This window comes from Ictalurus furcatus, chromosome 24 (assembly GCF_023375685.1).
Source record: "Ictalurus furcatus strain D&B chromosome 24, Billie_1.0, whole genome shotgun sequence".
Classification (NCBI taxonomy): Eukaryota; Metazoa; Chordata; class Actinopteri; order Siluriformes; family Ictaluridae; genus Ictalurus; species Ictalurus furcatus.
Genome location: NC_071278.1, coordinates 8507448 through 8527063, shown reverse-complemented (window position 1 = coordinate 8527063; position 19616 = coordinate 8507448). Strand labels below are relative to the sequence as shown.

Below are 19616 nucleotides of genomic sequence, written 5' to 3'. Positions count from 1 at the left end.
GAATTGTATTAAAATTGAAAGAGGAGATCTGGATGATTTAGTTCCTGAGTTTGTTTTAGGGTGAAGTGTCACTTTAAGTGAAACACTAAATATCACATTTTATCAGGACACAGAGCTTTGTCTAGCTCATTCTACTAAAGGCACTGTTCTTAGCATTGACTCTTTGATGTGAATGCATTCTCATGAATAAACATGACCAGTCTTGCTTTTGAGAGAGAGAGAGGGGGGGGAGAGAGAGAGAGAGAGGGGAGAGAGAGACAGGGGGAGGGAGAGAGAGAGAGAGAGAGAGACAGGGGGAGGGAGAGAGAGAGAGTGGAGGGAGAGAGAGAGGGGAGAGAGAGACAGGGGGAGGGAGAGAGAGAGAGGAGAGAGAGACAGGGGGAGGGAGAGAGAGAGAGGGGAGGGAGAGAGAGAGGGGAGAGAGAGACAGGGGGAGGGAGAGAGAGAGAGAGAGAGACAGGGGGAGGGAGAGAGAGAGGGGAGAGAGAGACGGGGAGGGAGAGAGAGAGAGAGAGAGACAGGGGGAGGGAGAGAGAGAGGGGAGAGAGAGACAGGGGGAGGGAGAGAGAGAGAGGGGAGGGAGAGAGAGAGGGGAGAGAGAGACAGGGGGAGGGAGAGAGAGAGAGAGAGAGACAGGGGGAGGGAGAGAGAGAGGGGAGAGAGAGACGGGGAGGGAGAGAGAGAGAGAAAAGAGAGAGACAGACAGGGTAGAGAGAGAGATAAAGGGTAGAGCGAGAGAGGGCAGAGAGACAGGGTAGAGAGAGAGACGGGGGGAGGGGGAGAGAGGAGAGGAGAGAGACAGACAGGGTAGAGACAGGGGGGAGGGAGAGAGGAGAGGAGAGAGAGATACAGGGTAGAGAGAGAGGAGAGAGAGAAGGGAGAGAGAGACAGGGTAGAGAGAGAGATGGGGGAGAGAGAGAGAGGGGAGAGGAGAGAGACAGACAGGGTAGAGAGAGAGATACAGGCTAGAGAGTGAGAGAGGGCAGAGAGACAGACAGGGTAGAGAGAGACAGGGGGAGAGAGAGATACAGGCTAGAGAGAGAGGTCAGAGAGAGAGACAGGGGGGAGGGAGAGAGAGAGAGAGAGGAGAGAGACAGAGAGGGTAGAGAGAGACAGGGGAGAGAGAGACTGGGGAGAGAGAGAGTGACAGGGGAGAGAGAGTGAGTGAGAGAGGAGAGAGACAGAGAGGGTAGAGAGAGACAGGGGAGAGAGACACAGGGGAGAGAGAGAGACAGGGGAGAGAGAGAGAGAGAGAGAGGAGAGAGAGAGGAGAGAGACAGAGAGGGTAGAGAGAGTCAGGGTAGAGAGAGACAGGGGAGAGAGACAGGGGAGAGAGAGAGAGAGAGAGAGAGAGAGAGAGAGGAGAGAGACAGAGAGGGTAGAGAGAGTCAGGGGAGAGAGAGACAGGGGAGAGAGAGAGTGAGTGAAAGAGAGAGAGAGCGAGAGCGAGAGAGAGGGAGATGTTTTTTGCATTGGGCTTGATGACATGCCACATAAAAAGTCATAGAGAGCCAGTTTGTCACAGCCTGTTCTTATTGAGCCTGGCATCTTTTCACACTCATGCAAGGATAAAGGGAAAAACAGTGGTATGTAGAATTATGGGAAAAGCTCTTTTATTTTTTCGACATGCCATTCCCTCCTCCCTCTCTTCTCCATAAGCTCTCACTTCTCTTAATCTTCCCTCACTCGCTTATTCTCCCTGTGCATGCTCGTACAGTTTAAGACGAAGGGCCTTGTACTGTCACACACTCGATTACTAAACTGTGGGCTTATCATCCATTTCTACCCAACCTCTTTGCATTTGTGTGTGTGTGTGTGTACTGTATGTGAGAGAGAGCGACAGTCATTCAATGCTGGACAAAAAAAAAGAAAAGAAAAAAGAAACACACACACAAACACACACACACAGGAATGAAATCCCAATCATGCCCCGCAGGCCTTTAGCTCTCTCAACTTCAAAGGGTGTGTGAGGTTTAGTAAAAACCTGAGAGGAGAGAAAGGAGCATGTAGGCAGGTAGTCAATGTGTCAAAGCTAACAGATATTGCCTCATGCAGACTTTTTGAAAGTTTGACCTGACCCATCAGTCTGCTATTTCATGCCTCAGTCAGGATCATGTGACCATGCTTCATTTCTATTTGGTAACTCTATCATAATAAATCCAATCTCTCTCTCTCTCTCTCTCTCTCTCTCTCTCTCTCTATATATATATATGTGTGTGTGTGTGTGTGTATATATGTTCAGCAACAAACTTAGCATTGTCTTTTCTCCAAGTCCTCGTCAGCGTGTATTTTTCCTTCTTGGAGGGATTTCTGAATGCGTGGAACATTGGGTGTTGTGCAGATTGGTGAGTCAGAACGCCTGTGCGGAGACAGATTTTGGCAGTCCGAGTCCCCTTCAAAGGCCTTAGTGTTGCACTGGCAGGGTTGGATTTATTCTTCCATGCTCTCTGTGTGAATGGGAGGGGATTTGCATAGCCTCTTCTACACGTCTAGGCTCTCGGCGTTGATCCGTGCCTGTCTTTCACTCCGCGCATTTGAGGAGAGCCGTCTCCCTGCAGGCTCGTCAAGTAAAAGTCCTGGGATTATTTTGGTCTCCAAAGAGGCTGTAAAGTGAAAATGTATCTTCTCAGCGCTTGTTTACATTAGACGCATAGTTCTCCATTGCTTATTAGATTTCCAGATCTCTAGTGCAGATTGTAGAGGCTGCCACGGTACTGAACATGGGCTGTTGTATAAGCAGTCGAGGATGTCTTTCGTAGTAAGGCCTCGGCAGCAGGAGCGGAAAAAACATAGCAGAGGGCTAGCAGAGGAAAGAAAAGTACTGCTCCGAATGCAATTTGCATGTGAATTTTAAATGCATAATTAAGAGAATTACTTGACATAAACTTGAACGAAAGGCACAAGTTAAGTAAGCGAGTGTGGGTAAGTTTAATAAGCTACCTGAGTTTTAATTGTTACGCTTGGCACCCGCTATAATAGACGTCTTTGTTCACTCCTCGCTAGCAGCAGCTCGTCCACGGGGACACCAAAAATCCATTCATCCATCCATCCATCCATCCATCTTCTATAGCGCTTATCCTTTTCAGGGTCACGGGGAAACCTGGAGCCTATCCCAGGGAGCATCGGGCACAAGGCGGGGTACACACTGGACAGGGTGACACCAAATATATCAACCTTTAAAAAAATGTTCATCTTTATAATGTAGTCATTCACAAACCCATACATTTTACATTCAGGTTAAGTACTAATGACCTCTTTTGACTAACCAAAGACTTAAAACATTTGACAGATACGCTGATGCTGAATGGATTTGGTTGCTTTGTAGATTTTGTGCCGTTGCGGGGGAAGCTCACTCACAGCCCCACGTCGCTTCCGTAAAGTCATTATTGTACCTAAGGTTCAAAAATGGAAACAGCAACAAGCTATACTAGAGGTCCAGGGAATCCCGCTGCCCCATACTCACTCTATAAACATCATCAGTGGAGGACGAGCAACAGACAGGACTGGCAGGGTTGCCGTTTTTACATCAAGGTCTTATGTCATGTAATCAGAATCAAATCTGATACATTTCTTCAAGTGGAAGTGCAGACTGTGTTTCTATGATGTACAGAGTCATTTCTGTTGTAAGACTGGGAGAGGGAAGAGGGGCTTATGGCATGGTTAAAGTCTGTCTGTTAGAAATCCTATGCAAAATGGCTGAGAAAAACCTAGATTCAGGTCATGTTGTTATTATTTGATATGTAAAAAAAAAATGAGTTTGTTATTTTGTACTGCAGCTGTCCGAATTTCATTGTACAAGAAAGCTTCTTGAATCTTCTTTCATTTTTAGTCTCGAAGCTGAGTGTATGTACACAGACATAGACATTAACGCAAAATCAAGCAAACTCCTCAATATTCGGAGGAATATTGATCCATTACATTCATCCATCCTCTATACCGCTTTATCCTTTCTTCAGGGTCACGGGGAACCTGGAGCCTATCCCAGGGAGCATGGGGCACAAGGCGGGGTACACCCTGGACAGGGTGCCAGTCCATCGCAGAGCACAATTCACACTCACACACCCATTCATACACTATGGACACTTTAGACACGCCAAAGATGCCTACCATGCATGTCTTTGGACTGGGGGAGGAAACCGGAGTACCCGGAGGAAACCCCCGCAGCACGGGGAGAACATGCAAAATTCGCACACACAGGGCCACGGTGGGAATCGAACCCCCGACCCTGGAGGCGTGAGGCGAACGTGCTAACCGTGCTAATTGCGCCCGGAGGAGCTTGCAATTTTTTTATATTTCCACCGATTTGGGTCAGGATGCGTCGTGTGAGATCATCACAATGCGCGTTCAGTCTCTTCGATTCATGTGCGGCGAACTTGCGTACAGCTTGAAGGTCTCATTTACCAACAAACATCACTGCGAAAGACAATTCCGTGCAATTTTCGATTTTGCCAGTTCAAGTAAAAAAAACCCGCCGCAAATCGAGTCGCAGCTTTTGAAAAAAAACCCGCGACAAAATCAAACAAAACCTCCAGGAATACGTAAACGATTATACGTAAGACGTAATACTCGGGCCGCACTGTAGTATATATATCTCAGCGTTTTTATTCCGCGCATGATTTGCGTACACGACCTGCTATGCCAACACGAGTGCGAGGATACACCTGTATTTCTCCACAAACGGGTCTCCGTATTATTGTCTGAGGTGGAGAGGAGGGTGTTCGAGAACAATAACTGCTCCGTATCTAGGAGAATTTTACGCTCATTTCTTTGTGGGTGATTTTGTTGTTTTGAAATGTAAATCAGTGTTATGTATGTTTTTGTGTGGCTATGTTTCCCCCCTAGCTTTTAAAAAACCTACCCTAGCCACTTCATCAGCATGATTAATAAAGTGTGTAAGTGGAGAGGAAAAAGGTCTTACAGGACCTAGCAATCATCTGTAATGCTCTAAGACAAAGCGAGCACTCGCGGTGTACAGATGCAGCGTTAAAGCGTAGTGATTATCCTGTTTTATGCGTAGGGAGGGGGAGACTGACTCACAGCCAGATTCGTCCTCTTGACATTTGGGCTTAATGATAATGAATTGCTCCCCGTTTATCTAGGACTGGGCCTATGTGTTTTCCATAGACCCTACACATGCTCGTAGCATTACTATCGAGACACTAATGTGATTTATTCCTAATGATCCGGATGAGATTAAACACCAGAGGGAGACAGATCGGGGGGCGCTCGGGTTCTGTTCTGCCGCAGACTCCGTAGCAGTGACATCCTGAAAGATGGGTGGAATAACAAGAGAGACGACGCAAGGTAGAATTGCGGGAGCGTTTTTATGACGGTGCGCGCTCGGTCTTAGACGTGACCGCACTCACATGGTATGCTAGACGAACTAGAGAGGGGGACACTGGCCACGTGTGCCGTGCAGCAGAGAAAGCAGGCCTGTTGCGTTCAGAACCAATTTTTTTTTATATCGGTTCATATAACACTCAGGTTCAGTGAATAGTGCAGCGTCTTAAATCAGTGAGCTAACGTCTCTGCGACGCTGCGTGCTGTCTCATCCGCAACACAAGTCCGTTTCCCTCATCAGTAGATCAGAATGCCTTACAGCACGGGTCACACGGCAAGGTGATGGAAAGTGCAGTTTAGGACCTAGCGTATAAGAATACGGTTAAACAAACTGACATTCGAGCTCTTTGAGGTTTTAAGGCTGCTCCTGTAAGCTGAAGAGTTAGTTATTAAGCAATAAGGTGCAGAAGGCAATCATGGTGGGTTTTTTTTTTTTTTTTAATCACTTTGGTTTAAGACACCAGTAAATAAAAGATGCAAAGTGAGTGCCATCATCGTGTGAGTCTGGGAACTCAATTCTCTGCCTGACTGATCATGACAGCAAAGTTTGTGCAATGTGTGTGTGTGTGTGTGTGTGTGTGTGTGTGTGTGTGTGTGTGTGTGTGGGCATGTTTTTATATTTTGATGGGAACCTAATATCCCTACATAGATATCTGACAGAATATCTGACAGTTTTGACCTTGTGGGGACATTTTTTAAACTATAATAACATGTAGCTTTTATTAAAAAAAACCCCAAAAAACTAAAATAGCCAATAGGTTTGCTTTTGGTTACTGAGGTTAAGGAAGTTGGCTGCGTGAATAATTCAGTCCCTGCAGGATTTCACCATTTTGCGATCGCAGAAATGAGCGTGAACTCAAGCAAACGCTGCAGTATTCGGAGGCGCTTGGGATTTTTTCAGAATTACCGCAGATTTGGGCCAAGACGCGTCATGTGACACCATCACAACATGCACTCGGTCAAAGCCCTGTTTGATTCACGTGCATCGCACGTGAGTACAGCTAAATAGGCTCATTTATCAACAAACATCACCGCGAAAGACCGCGTGAAACTATTTCGTGCAACTGCAGTTTCGCAGATTCAAGTAGTTTTCTGAAAGAAAAAAAAAAAGCATAAAAAACTCAGAAAGTTCATCGCAAATTTTGAAAAAAGCCGCAGCAAAATCGAGCGTTTTTGGCCCCAACAATCACAAAGAGTAATTCATGAAATCCTGTAGGACTGAAATGTGCGTGTGTGTGGGAAGTTGTTAAAGAGGACGTTTTTGCAATCTCACCCCTCCTACCCATCCAAGGACTTAAAGAGCAGGTCTGAATTATGAGCGCATGCTTGTGTTAATAATAATCATTTAAAAAAGATTAAAAAAAAACCCGCTCGAGACTCTGCTCGGCTCCGTGGTGTTCTCGAGGTTGTGCTGGAATATGTATTCATGTTTGATCCTCCTGAAGTCAGAAAGCAGTAGTGAGAAGTCAGAATACAGATGTTTTGTCCAGATGTATGAAATGATCCGGCTTCATTAGATTTCGTACCCTTGGTATACAGGTGTAGTGTTTCGGCTGTACCAGGCCGATAAAGGCTCAGTGATCAAAACATACAAGCGAGTCTATTTCGAGCCATGTTATTTTAATCATCAGAGCAGTAAAATTGCTCAATTGCGAAAGAATGCCGTAATGTTCCGAGTGTTTATGTACGCGGGTGTTCATGCACATCGGTGTGTTTACAACGAAGTCTCCTCGGCCTCTCTGTGCTTCTGCTCGGACCTATGGGCTCAGAGAAAGAAAGCAGATGATTTCAGTGGGCCTGGATGATTTTAACAAGATTTATTGCCAGCACGTCAGGATTCTGGCCATGGCACTCGGGGAAGATGTCAGCTCCTGTGAGATGTGAGATGTCAGCGCAGAGTAGAGCATGTACATGTGAGTTATAGTCCAGAATCCGTGCCTAATCCATCGGTAACACGTTCATTTTGTCTCATATGTTGTTCGTTTTTGTCTAAACTGGAAAGTAGTTGACATGGCAGGACCGTGTCCGAGATGACGCAGTGTACAGAACTTTATGGATCGCTAGAGTGCTACAGTAATACACGAGGACTTGTCTAGTGGATACTCTATATAATAATCTATAACTAATAAAAAAATCTATATTAAAATGTGTCGTTATTGAACAAAGAAAAATGTCTAACTGTTGATCGAGGTCGACTGATAGTGGATTTACTGATAACTAGGTTGGTCAAGTGTTTTTAAATCGATACTGAATGAAAACACAACACTCACAGTATAATATAGCTGGACTTTATTACAGAAATAAACAGTACTGACTGTATTATGAAAATGTACTGTACTTTTTAAAATGAAATATATATATATATTCATATTCATATTCATTCTTATATTATATTATCTATTAATATTAAAGTAAATAAAAGAATGTAAAAGATCTGAACTGAACCAAACAGTAACACTCTAAATAACAAATAAAACTAGAGACGTCCAAAATGAATCACAAAAACAAATTCAGAATCAAAAAGAATTTCATTTGAGGATGCCAGTATCGCCCCCCCCCCCAATATTCGATATTCTGGGTATGCTGCCGCCCATCCTCATGGATATTCCTTTTAAGGATGCTCCACAGGTGCTCAGTAGGATTGAGATCAGGGGATGATGGTGGCCAAACCATAACTTTTTCCTCTTTTTTGCCCATAGCATCAAAGGCGTCAATGATGTTTTTTGCAGCATGGGATGGTGCGTTGTCCTGCATGAAAACAATTTTATTTCATAAGGCATGATTCTTCCTTTCGTACCATGGCAGGAAATGGTCGGTTAGGAACTCCACATATCTTGCGGAGGTCATTTTGACACCCTCAGGGACTCTAAAGGGACCTACCATCTCACTTCCCAATATTCCAGCGCAAGTCATCACTCCACCACCTCCTTGCTGACGTTGCAGTCGTGTCGGAACAGGAAACAGCCATTCACCAACCATCCAGAGCTCCATCCATCCGGACCGTCCAGTGTAGCATGGCATTCGTCGCTGAATAAAACTGTTTGGAAATTAGTCTTCGTGGATTTCCGAGCCCACTGCGAACGTTTCTCGTTGTGAGCTTTGGTTAGGGGTGGCCCGAAATGCAGCGTTGCGCACAACTGCCAGCCTCTTTAGGATTCTGCATGGAGAGGTTCTTGGGACTCGAGAGACACCAGCAGCTTCAAATACCTGTTTACTGCTCAACAACGGCTGTTTTATAGCTGCGCCTTTAATACCATTCATTTGTCCGACAGAAACTTTCCTTAATAAGCCTTAATCTGACTGAATTCGTCTGCGCTCTGAATCACGCACAAATCTTTTGACAGTTCCGTGAGCTCTATTCAGTTTTCGTGAAATATCAGTTGTTTTCACGCTTTTCATCGTCAGAAAGATCTTTCTTCCCTCCCCTTATTGCATGTGAACTGTAACTTGCTTAATAATGTAGAACAGCCTCTTTAAGTAGGTTTCCCTTTAACTAAGCTCACCTGGCAACAAACCTGTCTGAGATAGATACCAGTTATCTAAAAAGATATGAGAAATAAAACGACGCACTTTCTCAAACAAGCGTTCTCAAAATTTAAAAAAAAAAAATGCTTGTTTTGTTTTTTCCCTTTCCAAAATGAATTGTTCCTGAGTAAGGAAAACAACACAACACAACAGTAAATCCTGTTATGTTTTATTCCTTATTTAGGAACCACCAATAAGTACTGTGCATTTTTAGCTAGTTGTAAACGTAGGTGTGTTCTATTATAATTTTTAAGCTTCTAAATTCCTGTGCCAGGCCATGAGAGTGCATGCTTTGTGTTTTAAAGGAAAAAAAAACAACAGTCCTGGTTGTCTTTTGTTCATGAGCACAATTTGACATAAGCACCAAAGTATGGATCTGAGTTAAAAATACTTCGAGCTCGTCGATCTCGACTTCCGAGCTTTTGACAGCGCATGAGCGTCGAGTCGCCTCATTGTGAGATTTGTTGGGTGTACACACCTTTTGTACGCAAAAGTAATCCAGCAAGAGCTTCTGTCTTCACCCTGTCACTATAGCATTGATGAAAAGCCTGTCACTGGGCGGGTCTTACTCCGGGCAAAGAGTGTTGTTTTAAAGCGTCTCCACAGAAGTTAGCATGCCGATGTCCCCTTCCTGTTTTTTTTTTTTTCTTGGACTGTTCTGCTTTGCCCTAACTTCAACACGCGCGCGGTGGAAACAGCTGTCTGAGCTCGCTGTTGCGTTTGCCTCTCAGAGTGGACGGCATACGATTGAGTCGTGAGTCGTCACTGGACCGAATTAGCCGAGTTCTGCTTCTAAATAAACCCCACTGCTGATTCACTCCGTCTTTTTTAATGAAGAAAATGGATCATTCTGTCCTGAACGAAAAGGCACAGTAATAGATGAGGAGCAAAATAATGTAAGGAGGAAGGACTGGAACGTGAGCCAGTGATCTGAGTTGACCGGTACACGAACGCCTGCGAGCAATTGCTATAGAAGTAGATTATCCTGTCTTTTGATGGGGGATTGGAACGCCATTGTCTTACTGTACCCCCCTGAAGTTTTAATGTAATTACCTTGTGTATGCTAAATCACCTGCTCTGATGAACCCGTGCATTGCCTTACTTTCTTTGTAAAATGAAAAAGAGAGAGAGAGAGAGAGAGAGAGAGAGAGTGGGAGGAGGTTATGAGAAGGAAAGCGCTTTTGATTCAGGTAATAAACAATGGTTTAAATGAGTACTCCATCTGATATCTGATTAAAGTGGCTGTATAAATTTTGCATGGGGTTTCCACTGATCAAGAGTTTATTGAAACGAAATAAATCACGAGGCGTGCGTTTCCAGGACGAGCTGGGACGAAGGTTCTGTTTATACGCAGCGTTCTCACCACTGGCGCTCACTTTAGATCAGTCATCATGTCACTAATGTGGGTTTATCTTGCCCTGCAGACACTGCTTTAATATGACGCTTTGTGCCATGGCACTAATAATGTGCAGTTTGGAAGCTTTAGGAATGCAAACTTATAACTACAGACGCAAAAAAAAAGAAGCTTCACTCTTCATCCTGATATCTCCCATAAATCAATTTTAATAAAAGCACCGTTGATATCAAGTACTTTGAACTCAGCAAGCTGTACCATGGAGAGACACAAGCCCTGTGTGTGTGTGTGTGTGTGTGTGTTTTGACTTTATCACATCCCATGTCGAAGTAAGGATTGTGAAAGAATTGGCGATGGAGTGATAGATGGGGGTGTGGTGAAATTTATGAGCTGTTGGTTCAGATTAGATTTTCCTAAGGCTTCCATTAACACAACCCTGGTTAAGGCGTTGTCCCTCAATCGCTTTATTTAATGCCCATTTGCTTTACAACCTAAATTAGGAAATTGCTCTATATCGTTTTCTGAAGAAATGAGACCGGCCCCAAATTAGTTAAATCATGAGATTGAGAGAAACTAGGCAACACACCCACACACACACACACATATATATATAACAAGAGCGAAATGCTAAGTCGTGTTCAGTTGCATCCATAATAAATCTGTTAGACAATTTGTTACAGTGCAGTTTATGTCAAAGGAAAGTCTACTTAATGAGAATTCAGAGCAGAATTGAACCTTCATCGTCCTCTAGGAGCAAACATGCATCGATGACCTCAGTGAATGCTGACGGTAATTTCTTTTCACAAGTTAGGTTATGAATTATATATATTTTTTCTTCATCTCAGCCGGGTGACTTGGTACACTGGGTTAAATGTGTGCCCTCATGCCAAATCCATGACACGAACAAACATGTTTTATTCATTAAAATACCATCAAAGAAGCCTGGCGTCTGCCAGAGTCACTGATATTCCATGTTTATGGGTTGAGTTGGAAGACAGATCGGAAGGCAAATCATTTCTTTCAAGCATTTTTTTTTTGGGGGGGGGAATGAAAGAACAATCAAGAAGGTTATATTGAGACTGTTGAACGTGGACAGCAGGCGCCGCCGACTATAAAATTGAGCCGGCACGACCGTATGGTTTTTGTTTTGAGTTAAAAGACACTTCATTTGCACGCTGTCTTTCAGATATGGTGCGGAAAAAGAATCCCCCTTTGAGAAGCTTCGGCGGCGAGGAAGACGAAGGCGAAGCGGCGGCGGTAGCGGAAGCTGCGGGTCCGGAGAGCGGCGAGGCAGCGGGCAGCGAGGCCTCGGTTCCAGAGGAGCGGTCCGAGCCGGGCTCCCCGAGCTCCGTCAAACCAGACACTCCTGGCTTTCATTATCAGCAAGCAGAAAACGCCGACGCCTCCCCGACACGATCAGACCGCGGCCAAAGTCCTGATGGAGAGGGTGAAGCTGTTAAGGGTGGAGCGGAGACTGAGAGACATTCGTCATTGCGCAGGGGGCCAGAGGCATGCGTCATTGTGCAGAGCTGTGCCAGCAATGGCGAGGAAAGGCCTACCCACAGTCCTCTAGTGCCACCTGGTTCCGAAAGACTTCACACCGAGGGGGAGGATGGATCCGAAATCCCTCGGCTCCCTCCCCATCCGCTTCAGACACACAGGCATAGTGACGAGGCCTCTAGCCCTCCGAGAGCAGAGAGCGGCGCTCCCCCGCCTTCCTCATCCTCCTCATCCTCCTCTTCTCCCAAGCTACAGGACTTTAAGTGCAACATCTGCGGGTACGGCTACTACGGCAACGACCCGGCCGACCTCATCAAGCACTTCCGCAAGTACCACCTGGGCTTGCACAACCGCACACGGCATGACGCCGAGCTTGACAGCAGGATCCTCGCTCTGCACAACATGCCGCAGTTTCAAAGTCAAAGCCAGGGCAAAGACGGCAGCAGGAACCCAGGCGTCATCGCCGACCCGGGCTCGCCCAGAGCCTCGCTACTCAATGGCACCTATGACGTACAGGTAATCACCGCTTAATGCATCATCATCCGATATTCATTACAATGCACACAGAATGCAGAGTGCGTTAAAAGTAAAGCATGAAACACGCACGCCTGTTACAGCAGAACAACAAAATATACGGTAAAGTGCGACTCCTTCTTTTCAGAGCTTTCCTCGGAAAATAACCCACGACAAGAAAAACAACAACATAAATAAATAATAAATTAAGCTTTTCACCATTCAACAATATACAGTTCAAAAACTGTCCACTACTGCTGAACATATACGCGTGGTTTATTTTATACAGAGTGTAGTAATTATGGTCTTATCTACTGAGGCAAGTTAAAGTTACAAACAGAAGCTTATTTCTTCTTCATAAATACTTTCAAAAAGCAGGAAAGGTCTGCTGTATTCCTCTGTCTTCTAGCTTTTCATTATCATTATTATTTTTTTTTCAGTTCGACTTCCAGGTTCACAAATTGTCATTATACTGTGTAAACCTTTAAAAAAAGAATAATAAATCTTTATTCCGCGTTCATTCCGAGTGGAATTTTCCATGCTGTAATATCAGTGACTGCGATTTCTCATTCAGCCAATGAAAAGAGGGGAAAAAGAGCGTAGGGAAGTCGGGCGAGGAGAGCCAGTAAAAACAGGAGAGTCGATTTATTTTAAACGATGGGTAATGAACAGATGTCATAGCTATTTATCCGCCCAGCTTTCACTGCGGCTTTGCTCTCCACTTCACCAATGTCGTGTTTACAGTTCGACTGGCACGTTTAACTCCACTGTTCCTACAGAATGAGCCGTAGGATGGCGCTTGGCCTTCACCGCCACCGCCGGGCCCGGATTTGGCAGCGGCTCGGACCAACAGGCCCTAATGACTTTAATGCTACTCTGCTTCTGAAGCAGGCCAGACTTTTCCCCACATTTCTTTCTTTCTTTCTTTTGGATTACCAGAAATGATCTAAATGTTAAATATCCCTATGGTTTTTTTTTTTTTTTAAGTTCTTCTCCATTGTTGTTTTTTTCCCCATATAAATTGAGATCTAGTATTTTATTGCGTCTGGGAATTTTAGTAAGCTAGAAGGCATCTCAAAATTTTCTGATGGTTTTTACATTTTTTAAAAATTTTTTTATGATCAGATCAAGACAAAAGTCTTCTTGATTGATATTTGATGAATATTTTTTTTACTTACATTAATGTATGACAGATATGTGTTCAGGATGAACCCAAATGAATAATACACTTAATAAGAACGATCTGGGAAGTGAATCTGTTTTATTTTATTTTTTTTCCCCCTTGCACTGCTAAGTACAAATAAAAATTGTGAAAAAATGCTATTTTCCAAGGACTGTGACATTATAACGTCAGAACAATTTCAGTTGAAGCTTAGATGAGAAGTAGGCATGGAAAAAAAAACTCCCAAATGAAGGACACCTCTTTCCAGATTAGTAATTCACCGTGACAGTGATATTCAGTTTTTGATGTTGTGCGTTCCAGCTGAACTTCAGTATTAAGGCCTGTTTGCCTGCCAGGAGCGGCGTGTATTGTCCAGGGAAGATTAGGTCGTGACTTGTCGATAAATACATCCCTGACATGTGAAAGCTTCTGGGACACGTGCTTCCTCAATGCAACTTTTTTCCTGTGCGGATTTTCCTCCCCAAAAACCCTGCTAGTCCGCGCTCAGCTTGTTTGCAGCGTTCGCAGAATACGATTCGTGATGCCTTCCATTTTAATTGGAAGGTCTTCTTGTGCACGGCAGATAGCAGTCAGGCAGAGTCAAGGCTAACGTGAGCTTCCTCTGAAGCAAACCGCTGCTCAGAGGGCAGCGCGGCGTGCGCCTGGAGGAGAGGGCAACCCAGTCTATTCTGTTTCATTGAACAACAACGAACAAGGAGAGCCCATCGTGTGGGGCCGCGTTTGCGCTCTGCCCCTCTCACGAGCCTACTTTCGGTCGCTCTTTGTATAAGTTTATGTACTGATTGCCCCTTACCTTCCCATTACCTGCCTTTTCTGTTTTTGGTTTTCTTCTTTGCAGATGTTCTGGTTTAAAAGCATATCAAACAACACTGCTATTGGCATTTGCTCTGAGCATCCTACTGAATTTTCCACATGCTGTTGGTTAACTTTGATTGAACAGGACAAAAACCAAACAGTCACAGTGTAAAACCTTACTCATGCATGGGGTTAGCTGCATTTTCATATTTGAACAAACTCATTTTCTCGAGAGAGTAAAACGCTCCCGCTCATGGCCGCTCATCGCCTGCTTTAAAATGAATGAATTAATAATGCAGTGGATGTGCTCGTGGACTGAATCCAGACATCAGACTGAGTCTGCAGCTCTCACACGGCTGTGGTTTATGGGGATGTTTGGAACAGGAGTCTGTCGGGAAGTACAGGTGTGGTGATTTGTTTAATCATCTCCTAAACATATAGCGCTACAGCTGCCAGTAAGAACAAGACTACACAGTGGCATTCCAGGATTATTCAGTCTTCATCCCGAAGGGGAAGTTTTACAGGGCATATGAGGATAAAGGTCCAACTTTCTGTCACTAAAAACTAACAAACATGCAAGTATTGTTATTATTATTATTATTATTATTATTATTTAAAGGTATTTTTTAATTAGTTTTTAGATATTTAATCTAATTATTTACACATTGAAAAACTGTATCAAATTATTATTATTATTACTAGTAGTAGTATTTAAGGTTATGTTAGTTTTTAGAAATTATTATTATTAATTATTATTATTTAAAAGCAACTTTTATGAATTTTTAGAAGTGTCCATTATTTTTTTTTGTCAGCCATCAAGATCAATCTAATTATTTAATTTAATTATTATTATTATTATTATTATTATTATTATTATTATTATTATTATTATTTAAATATATTTTTTGTTAATGTTTAGAAATGTTTATCATTAATTCATTTTTTTCAGATATATTGTCAGCTGTCCAGTTATTAAAGTTTATATAATAATAGGAATAATAATAATCATCATCACCATCATAATAGTCATAATAATAGTTATTATAGTAGTAGTAGTATTTATATACATGTTATTATATATAGTGTCATTGTTTTTACATTCAGAAGGTTTGTTATATACACTACCGGTCAAACGTTTAGAAACACTCGTTCTTTAATTTAATTGTATTTTTCTCCACACTTCAGAATAATAATAAAGTCATCAAAACTCTGGAGTAACACAAATGGAACTATGGGAATTATGTTGTGATAAAAAATACAAAATGACTCTAAATAATTTAGTATTTTAGCATCTTCAAAGTAAACAGCCTTTTTGCCTAGAATTTCCAGAAATGTATTCTTGGCGTTTTCTCGACCGATTTCTTGAGGAATTTCCCTGAGATGCTTTTTAAACAGTATTAAAGGAGTTCTCACCGACGCTGGACGCTTATCGCCTGCTTTTCCGAATATTTCGCTCCGAGTTGACCGTTTAAAAAAAAACAAGAAACTTTTGCAAATAAAATGTTTGTTTTCTAATAAAAGAAACGAATACGTTGCCATGATTATATTTTCATCTACAACACCGATTTCATACATTTAATCACACACCTTCAGATCAAAATCACACACCTTAAGATCGTGAGAAACATTTCAGTCGAGTGTCCACAAACTTTTGACAGTTAGTGTATGTGTTTGTCTTGACAGCTGTGCAGATTTGATTAAGTTTGTTACAAACCTCATAATACATGTATTACAGTTATCATGAGATAACTTATCATGAGAGATTTTCTCTGTGTATGTTTGTGTGTGTGTGTGTGTGTGTGTGTGTGTGTGTGTTTGCATTTCCTAAAATAACTGCATTGTACCTTTAAAACTATTTTCTTTTGATTTGATCTCTCAGATTATAATGACCAATTGAGCGGTTTTTAATTGTTTTTAAAGGATTCGTTTGAGTCGATCATTTCGTGCCTCTTTTTATTCATATCAGTAGCTGTGTTTAATAAAAATAAACACTGCCATTTTGCATTTTCATGCACTGTTGCTTCATGCCTAAGAAAGTGTCACAAGCTTCAAATCGTTCCATCTTGCAGACTGAACGCTTTTCAAAGTCCCACTGAAAAAAAGTGCTAAACCCATTAAAGGCGGCATGATTTGTGCGGAGATATCTGCTGATTCTTCTGTCGGATTGGAAACACTACAGAAAACTATCCATCTGTTGTCTGCAGCATAATGTGCCTGTATTATTCTAAATCCATGCATTTATTCATTTTTCCCCTCTGTCTCATATTCTCCCTTACACTCTCCCTTCTCCTCCTTCTCCTTCTCCTGCTACCAGGTGACGTTAGCGGGCACCTTCATAGGCATTGGCAGGAAGACACCAGACTGTCAGGGTAACACCAAGTATTTCCGCTGCAAGTTCTGCAACTTCACCTACATGGGTAGCTCGTCAGTGGAACTCGAGCAGCACTTCCTGTCTGCCCACCCAAACAAGATGAAGAACCCTCCGCTGGGTATTGCTAGCTCTGAAGACAAGGCTGTGGAGGTGAAGGGGACCTGCGCACCATGGTCGGGAGTTGAGGAGCCAGGCACATGGGCTGAACGGGTGGCGGTCAGAGCAGAGGACGACTCGGTGGCCGGGTACTCGGTGCCGATCCGGCCCGCGGGTTCTGACGTGCCAGCGGCATATTACTGGTGCAAGTACTGCAGCTTCAGCTGCGAGGCGTCCAGCTCCTCTAGACTGCTGGAGCACTATGAGAAGCGGCACTGCCAGGCTTTAGGGCTAGACAGCAGTCCGGGAGAGAGGGAGCGAAAAGCCAGAGAGGGAGAACTAAATGCAAAGAGGAAGGAAAACCAGAGTGGCAAGGCGGGCACAGGTACCGACTCAGAGACTGTGGTGACCAGCTACAACTGCCAGTTCTGCGACTTCCGCTACTCCATGAACCATGGGCCTGACGTGATTGTGGTGGCTCCGCTGCTGCGCCATTACCAGAGGGCGCACAGCATCCATAAGTGCGCGATCAAGCATTGCCCGCTGTGCCCGCGTGGCCTCTGCAGCCCCGACAAACACCTGGGCGACGTCTCGTACCCGTTTGCGTGTCGCAGGAGCTCGTGCCCGCACTGTGCCTTGCTCCTGCTGCAGCTAACACCCATTGCTGGGGCCACGCCTCCACCCAGATCCTCTGTCACCCACCTGTGCGATCAGTGCACCTTCTCCTCCACTGATGTGGACTTGCTGCTGCTGCACTACGACAGCGCGCACGCTCCCCGCGCCCTGCTGGAAGCCAAGCCCGAAGACGAGGCGACAGGTGAGGGAGGCGGCCGGAGCCAGCACGGAGAGTATGCCTGCACCAAATGCAACTTCTACACCGAGGTGGAGGAGGAAATTTTCCGTCACTACAGGTAACAGCACACCGACAGTCAACACGTTTAACGGATTTCATTATTTCACGCAGGCCGCTTTTATTTTAATAAGTGGACTCCAATTGCCTTTTTTAAGAGATGTACCACTTTATCTTGCTGCGAAAAAAAAGAAATTCGACTGCCGCGAATTACGGCAATAATCTCTCAGTAACAATGAGCAGATTAATCTTCCAGCTCGCTTTTATTCTGTTTAGGCCCCAGCAGTCTTCAGTCAGAGGCTGGGACGCTGCAGCCATTGTTAAGATTACAGATAATCAAATCATGCATGATGTGATTAGACTATCTGTTGTTGTGATGCACCAATATTGCTTTCTTACTAATAAGCAACAGATTTCCCTCAGCATTGCTCCATGTCTTAAGTTAAGCAACGCTGCAGAATAAATACACAAAGTTAAAACATCAGGTAATTCGATCTGCCTTTAAAACGTCCCCTTCATTGGTTTTGATTTAACTTGCCTTTAAGCCAAATATCTGTGTGTGAGGAGAATTTTTTTTTTTTTATTGTATGAAATCCCTTAAGACATTATGGAGAAATGCTTTTGCTCATAATAGCTTTATGGAGAATGCTTTCCTCAAGGACGGGCATCAGAGAACACTACTACAACATAAGATCTCAATTATTTGGGTATTTTCTTCCGTACTTTACAGGCATGTTGTGGTTTGATTTATAGATATAAAGGAGTTCACGTGTGCCACATTTCATATTTGAGTCACTTTGTTAAATCCAGTGTACACGTTGCGCAAGCACAGCAAACTGTCTTAATCCCTTAATAACATTATAACACACTGCTTACACACCCTTTTCATTCTTTGTTTATCACCAAACTAATATATGTGTGCTTTTTATGTTATTACATTATATTTTATTTACCTCCCAACAACTCCTTTTTTAAAATGTAATACGGGTGTATTGTTCTTTACGTTATGACATTTATTAGGTTTTAAATAGCCCAGTGTTCTCTTTCACAGTTCGTAAATACTTATCTGACTATCCAGAGTCGTTTCTATTTAAATTTACCCTGATGACATTAATCATTTATGTTTTTCCGTGTGTTCCATACCTAATTTTCTTTTTTTTCAGCTACGAGAACACTGACGTAAACGCACGTCTAATGGTTTAAATAACTGCGGCGTTTTAGAGACTAGCAGATTGCAGAAGGGTGGTGCTGTAGTTTGTTTCTCCTCGTTGTAGGTTATGTAGTCTTACAGCACTCATCATGGCAGTGGTTTAAAGACTTAGGCCATGGTGTGTGAACTGCTTTATGTTCAGCCCCCACATGCTAAAACAGAGGGAAATGAGGGAAGAAAGCTGGGGCTGTGGGTTCAGATCCTCGCACCAAACTCAATGAAAACAAACAGCTGGTTAGCAAAAAGGTGCAACTCATGGTTGTTTCCTTTTTTTTTTTTTTTTGGTCTCTGTTTTTTTTTATTGACATTTCCATGACTGGACAAAACACATTTATTTATTTATTTATTTATTTATTGTGTGGTTAGCACCTCCGGGGTTGGGGGTTCAAATCCCGCCTCCGCCCTTTTCTCACCCTTTCCTCCAGGTACTCCGGTTTCCTCCCCCAGTCCAAAGACATTCATTGTAGACTAATTGGCATTTCCAAATTGTCCAGACTGTGTGAACATGTGTGTGAACGTGTGTGCGATAGTGTCCTGGAATCGGCTCCAGCGACCGGCTTCATTTATTCTTAAGAATAAAATTCTTCTTAACGGCCATTTTCTTCTTCTTCTTCTTATTTTCTAACTTAAGAAAAAAAGTTATGAATATTTTGTATTCCCAAAAATTAGTCTTAAGAGTATTCTTTTTTTTTTTTCTTCTTCTTACGATGGTTCCTAAGACAAAACTTAAAAAAAATAAATAAATAAAATAAAATTCTACAAAAGAATGTTCTTAAAAATAACTTCTTAAAGTTAGGATAACTGCCGACTTGTCCTGGATCCTCAAAGGGTAAGGTTATTAATGAATTTATTGGGTTGTTTCAAATATTAAACATAAAA

The 19616-nt window shown here is 43.2% G+C and overlaps 1 protein-coding gene across 1 annotated transcript in view; it reads left to right on the top strand.

The window, feature by feature from the left end:
* The window catches only part of trps1 (trichorhinophalangeal syndrome I), a 106571-nt gene that overhangs the window by 11866 nt on the left and 75089 nt on the right, over positions 1-19616 (top strand). The window contains exons 2-3 of the mRNA XM_053613517.1: positions 11406-12235; positions 16525-17588. Coding sequence (XP_053469492.1) covers positions 11406-12235; positions 16525-17588 — 1894 coding nt within the window. The remainder of the gene's footprint in view (positions 1-11405; positions 12236-16524; positions 17589-19616) is intronic.